This window comes from Trichinella spiralis (genome assembly GCF_000181795.1).
Source record: "Trichinella spiralis strain ISS 195 chromosome Unknown Scfld6446, whole genome shotgun sequence".
In the NCBI taxonomy this organism is placed as follows: Eukaryota; Metazoa; Nematoda; class Enoplea; order Trichinellida; family Trichinellidae; genus Trichinella; species Trichinella spiralis.
In genome coordinates this window covers 1-6,864 of record NW_003533385.1, presented here as the reverse complement: position 1 = coordinate 6,864, position 6,864 = coordinate 1, and the positions used below count along the sequence as shown (strand labels likewise).

Below are 6,864 nucleotides of genomic sequence, written 5' to 3'. Positions count from 1 at the left end.
ATTTGTTTTTTGATCCAAGTAGTTTTTTTTACAAATATCATATACTTCATACACAAATCTTTAATTATTTCGCTCTACAAAGTGGGTCATTGGATATTTTCAAAATTTAACAAAAGATGTTTTTTATTTATTTAATATTCCTATTATTTTACAAATAAACTGTATGAAAGAAGGCTTTTAAACATTTAAGGAATACACTTAGTTAATTCATTATTCATTTGATTACTAGTTCTTAATGTTGTTCATCAATTAATGCAACTGCCCTTCCTTTAATGAAGCGACTTAGGAAACTATAAATTAAAATGAGAAAAATTGGCAATTCTGTGTTGAAGTATTGAAAATATGTACAACAAAGTTTTAATTTATTAAAAAAATTTCAGAATAAAATTTTTACCTTTGAAACATCCTTTCAGTGCAAAAACAAATTCATGAGCGTTAACCAATATTGAATTGCTGCTTCGTCCTTTGAATACTTTTTTGCATTGGTGATGTAGTTGTGAGAACAGTACTGCCATACATGAAGTATGCCTTCTGCATATGTGTAGGCATCTGTTTAGAGAATAAATTTTTCGTGGAATTTGATATGCAAAAGCGTTTCGAACTGTGCTGATATTTAACAAATGAACTTCACAAATTTCAAAAAATTCATAAAGTTTTGCAAATTGTTCATGAACATTTTCAGCTGCTACGTAGTGAAAAAAATCCAGCTCTTGCTCTACGAAAAGGAAAAACAGATTAAACGTAATTTGCAAGAAATAATGATATTATTACATGCAAAAATGAATTTACCACGGATATTATTTGTTCTACAGCATCTTTGTCTCGATGGAGAATATATGCTTGTTTCATCTGATTGAATGCGATTAATAGCAGATTCTTGCTGATTTTCTTGTCGTTCGGCTACTGGAATAAATTTAGTATTTATTTCATACTTTCTATCTATAGCATGTGATATGAAATATGTGGAATTATTAGAATACATTAGACTTCCGCAAGAGGTGGCAAACATTTATAAATCAATTCCATATATGCTATATTAATTAAACTTTTTTTGCAATAATATAATAAATTAAAAAAGTGGAATGCACTATCTGAAAATATATTTATTTAAATTCTTGATACCTTCAACACATTTCTCTATGAAATGAATCGTTTCTTTTCCGCTTTCTGTATATTCATGAAGTGCTTGACTAGCGTTAAGCAACAGATGCAAACAAGTTTTTTCTTCTGCTTCGAAATAAACAGCATTGCATAAATTTGCCCTATACTGCCGAGCGCAGAATTTAATGCAATGTTGGAGAGTCTTCGACTTCCATAATAGGCACTGCTGTTTCATGTGCTTTCTGAGCAAAGGAATTTCATGAACTGTGCATTGAACTCGCATTGATCCAATACGTAAATTTATTTTTTTTCCTCTACCATTGTAATCTCTTCTTTGTGAGCTTTCCGTCATATCTGAAAGCATATTATGAATGGTGGTGAACTTTTATTCCTTTCAAAAACATTCCCTTAACATAAACAAACAGAGGAACAGCACATGAAACCTTGTTAAAATCATTGCCAAATGCAATCTAAATGTAGAATTCAAAATAATTTTAATTATGCAATGAATTTCAAATATTTGCATTACAGAATAAATCTTAATCTCATCTATCGATGTTTCAAAATTAATGCATATTTAATCATACGCTAAAATGTCTGTTAAATCCAGAAATACGCACATTTTAATTGTAACGATATTTTTGATATTAAATCATAAACAAATTTTAATGAAAGAAAAATAAATTCTGCAAATTGTTTATGCATTATAGAATTTTGCATTTGTATATAATCAAAACGAAATTTTCGAACTCACTGTCATAACAGTAATTCAATGTTAAAAGTTGTGATGCGCCTTTCCTCATTACATCTCTACTCTGCAGTAGTTCATTTTGTCGTAATAGAAGGCAAACTTTTTCTTCACCAGAAAACAACACTGCACTGCACTTGCCACGTCCTGAAAGTACCCTGCAGTGTGCAAGGCACATTTCTAAGCTTTGGTGAAAAAGAATCCCGGTGCGTTTCAGCAAAAAGTTTTCATTGAAAGGATGCCTTTCAACAATGCAGATTTCATTCGTTGCTTTCAATTTAACTGCGTTAAATTTGCTGACATTTTGTTCAACCTCTTCTTCAAAAGAGTACATGAAGCCCTCAGCTACATGAAAATATTACATAAAAGTTTTCATGTGTATATTGAGGTAAAACAGATAACTATTTAGCACTAAACTTTGCAACCTACCTGGCAAGCAATTTGATACTTTATAAAACTGCAAATCGTGCAATTGCTCACTACAGTTGTCTATGATGTTTTCCTCTGGCACGTCATACAGCGGTGAGCATGACCTTCTTTTTTCATTATAGGCAAATATGCTGTAGTTGTAACGTCTGTAATCGGAGTAGCTATATGCAATACAATATTTGAAAGAAGCAGCGGACATAAATAGGCCTATGCTGTTCAGAATTTCTTGTCGAATTCCTATTTTCTTAATTAAGCAAATTTTATCCATCCCTGGTACATAAATTTGCTTTTCTGTACTATATGAAACCTAAGAACAGAATTTTTCAGTAAGTCATTGCACAGTTTTTCTTTATATACTTGCAACAAACTGCAAAAAGCACAGAATAAAAGATAAGATGTGTTGAAGTAACATTTCTGCATCTTTAATAAGCGAGCCTTCAAAGAATGATCGTGATACATTTTAATATAAATACCGCAGATTACATAATAGGTGTATAAACATATTTGATTACGGCATATTTGAAGAGTCTTAATTGCTAGGAATTTTAATTTGAAACAGCTTTCAAAATTCTTAATTTGTGCTTAATAGTAAATAACATCTTTGAAAACTTTCACTGTCTTTTTGATCTGAATGTTCTTGTATAGCAATACAAATACTTTTTATTTATTTTATATACCAATTAAACTGGATGATGTATTAGCATTGCGTTTTATGGCTTTATTTTATTTCTTCAGATCTGTGGCAGCTTTAACACCGTATCTAAAAATGATTTTGATCTTTTGCTAAATAAAAAGGCAAATAATTAGACCATAAATACACACCACTCATATAAATTAACCCTCCGTTGTATTGTTCAGATCAATGTTAGCCCCCGTTGCTTTTTATTCATATTATTCCGTCGTTATTTATTTTTATGGTTCGTGGCATACTGATATTTCTTTTTGAAGTACTTCCCGCGTTTTGAAAAAAATGGGCGCGCTGGACTCAAACATTGAAAAATATGAAATAAATGGATAATCAAATTGTATCAATAAATTTCATTTCATTAAAATCACTGTGTATATTTAAAAACCATTTAATTAATGACTTTCAATATCATGAATTTTGATTCACGTTCTCTGAATGTCAATTAAGTAATCGGTTTAATGAATAATGAAAATGTTTAATTTTGAAGCTGCATTTTAAAAGAAGAGACGGCGAGTAACAAGTAGGGATCTATTATCCATTTAAACAAAATGTATATGAAAATCGTATTCGTGTATAATTTCATTGTGTGATTAACATAAGCATTTAATAAATCATTTCTCATCATATTCGTACTTTTTATTTACCATAATTAACAAAGTGTACTCTTTTATAATTGCAGGTCAACTTAAATGATGTCTGTTATTTTAATGTCAGAATTTCATTTACTCAGTAATTAAAGTAGATGTGATTTTCATTAATACTCAAATAACTGACCATTTCTTTAGCAGTTTGCAGTTCATGTGCGCATCAAACAAATTAGAGTAGAAAGCCAAAGACAAGAAACACTGCAAGTGTTCAAAAGTAGTTGCATAATATAGCACGTATCATTATTTTTATTAATCCTTATTTTCGCTTTGGTGAACAACAGAAAATTCACCCACAAATGTTTCGTCAGTTCTCAGTTTCGAAACCGTTTAGGGATATGAAGTGCTACAGCTGATCAAAAGGCTTTTTCAGCTTAATGAAGATAGTCAATAGCCGGATTCTAGAAGGATAAAAAAAGATGTTGATTAAAGGAAGTTGATTGCTATCATACTTTTGTACTTTTCATATTCCGCTTTGTCAGGCTGATCTTTTACCGTCGCATTATACATTTCCACAATGAAATACAGTAAAGTATGTAGCTATTTCTTAAATATTGATTATTATGGAAACAAAATGGAAAACAAATGAATTATAAAAAGAAGAAAATGCTAGAAGTTTTCCGTGATTGTAAACCCAGAAAATGTCATCTGGAATACTTTTTTTATGATATTTAAAAATTAAAAGTATTATGAAAGATATGAAAATTTTAAAGAAAACATTTTGCGTATTGAAACATGAAAGTAATTAGGAATATCGTGCTATATATTATCTGCTGGTTTATTGCATGTTACCATAAATTTCTTATTAGAGATTTGAGAAATCAACCGTCAGCTTTTTTGGTCAGCAACTCAAATCTGTTTAAAGTATTTTATATGTGTGCTACAAATTCACCATCAATATAGCAAACGCTTTAGAAAAATACAAGTATATATTTCTGAATATTAGATAAACAATTTCATGTCTACATATACTGTTTTACAATAATAGAATATCAGTTTTTTTAACAAAAAGACAATTCTTTACAATTGTTCAAAAAAGGGCGCTGTTTGAAAGTTTTATAGACAAGTGTAATTTATGATTTTTACTTTGGATCTATTCATTACCTAAAATAATCAATGCTATATATCAACCTTTTGTTACACAGAATTAACGATAATTCAAATTACAAAAATTCAATTTAACATTGAAATTACGTATATTAAAACCATAATAGTGAAACCGAACCATATTTATAACTTCTATTTTAAATAGAATATTAAAGTAACATTAAAAAATATGTTTTGTTTAAAGTATTTAAAGTGTGGCCAAAAACGTTTTAGTCAATGAATGGTTTAATTAATTGCACATTTTCCGCCATTCGAATTTGTTGAAAACAGGCAATGGCTTACAACTGCAATGTTCGAAAGCAAAAAAAAGTGACTGTATCCATTAGATCAACCATTGCTCATAATGGTACATCAAGGGGAACACAGTTACATTTGGAAGATCCAGTATTGATGGGCAACGTAAGAAATTGTTAATATTTTTATTTTTTAGTTATTTTATTTCCATTTTTATAATAAAGGTAAAACGGTCATCAATTGACAAACCCACACCTGAATTGGCTACTTTGAAAGTTCTAGCTGAATTTTACAAAGGAATATTAGGTTTGGAAAATGGAATTGATGAAAATTTCAAATATAATTTGGCAGTTCTGGATAAAACACACAAAGTATTCTTGAACCCGACTTCTGTAAAACAAATTTTGCTCAGTGACAAAAATGATCCGCTGCCTTTAACAGAACCTGTTGGTGTTAACCTTCAAGATTTTAAAACAGAAATTTTGAAGCTTCAAACCAATGCTAAGGTAAAGTTTCCCTTTCAACATCAGAAATATCAACTGAGAACTACAACTGTTGAGCAAAATAATTTGATTTAATTTAAAATATTATACAAAATTACAGTAACTACATTTTTATAGAATTTACAAAATGAGGAACAAGCATGCGCATTAAAGATGATTTTGAACGCGTTGGAAAATTTGAATTTGTTAAGCATAGAACAAATAGCAGATATCTATTATGTGTTTGGTAAAGATATCATGGTTGATGATAAACAAATGAAAGAAATATTAATTTCCATGACAAATAACGGTTTCTTTGTGCCGGATGACACTGCCGATTATATGCAGAAATTCAAAGAATTTCCTGAAAAAACTATAAATTGGAAAACTGTTACCAAAGTGATCGTACCAGAGATTATCATCGGTGCTGATGGCGAAATGTCCACAAAACGAAATGTGGATGAATCACAAAATAAACTACTCCCTGAAATTGTTCATATCTATGTAACAATATTATTTTGAAATACTTAATTATTTTTAAACATAATATTTTTTTGCTTTTTAGATTGATCCAAAAACAAATGCAATTAAAATAATCGATAAGAACTAATCAATCAATGGATATATTCAATCACATTATGATATTATAAAATGCTGTTTAATAACATATTAAAACATTTATATAATAAATGAATTTGAATTTTGATTTAATTTGAAATGTAAATTTTACGTTTTACCGTACACTAAGTGATTTTGATTTGAAATACAATTTTCATGCATAAAATAAAATTACGCATTCGTTTATATTAATAATGTTCTTTAATTGCTTTAGCTGAAAATTCCAGAAATTTTCAAACAAGGATTTCACATTCACATTTTTCATTTATAATATTTTGATCGCTGATAAAAAAATCGCTGTTGATCAAAAATGTGGAACTATCTAAACTAAGCCAATACTTATTTAACGACACAAATATTATTATAAAGCGTAATTTAATCAAGATTATTATTAACCCTTTGATGGATTGTTGGCGATAGGTACGTTTTATTTTTACTGAAATAAATTATTCTTTGTAAAACTGTATATTGAAATGCAAAATCAGAACATGGTTATTGTCAAGGAAGGAAATATTTTATTGAATTAAAGTACTTCAGTTAAAGTGCACGGCTTCTCAAACTGCTTAATCCTCCTGTAACTGTTCATTTTTACCGTTCTAACTTAGCATAGTCAAAATAATTTTCTTAATACTTTTACATCTTTTACTTTTCATTCACATATTGACTAAAATACATAATGAAATAAATGATCTTTCATTAAATGATAAATAATACTAAACTATGTTTCAATTTCACTGCTGCTTTGCATTTCTTATGCATATCACGCAGCACATACTGGAAGAATTTATTATAAGTGCGTATTAAATAAAAGTA

General features: G+C 28.9%; 2 protein-coding genes across 2 annotated transcripts; one reads left to right on the top strand and one right to left on the bottom strand.

The window, feature by feature from the left end:
• Positions 1-409: 409 nt before the first annotated feature.
• Positions 410-2,546, bottom strand: Tsp_12730 (putative PAN domain protein). The gene is made up of 5 exons (XM_003366173.1): positions 2,279-2,546; positions 1,856-2,194; positions 1,123-1,455; positions 790-903; positions 410-549 (listed from the first exon to the last, which is right to left on the bottom strand). The coding sequence occupies exons 1-5, from the start codon at positions 2,544-2,546 to the stop codon at positions 410-412; spliced, it is 1,194 nt and encodes a 397-aa protein (XP_003366221.1).
• A 1,112-nt stretch (positions 2,547-3,658) lies between these two features.
• Positions 3,659-6,377, top strand: Tsp_12729 (conserved hypothetical protein). Its single transcript, XM_003366172.1, has 4 exons — positions 3,659-3,695; positions 5,234-5,457; positions 5,572-5,937; positions 6,279-6,377. The coding sequence occupies exons 1-4, from the start codon at positions 3,659-3,661 to the stop codon at positions 6,375-6,377; spliced, it is 726 nt and encodes a 241-aa protein (XP_003366220.1).
• The last annotated feature ends 487 nt before the right edge of the window (positions 6,378-6,864 follow it).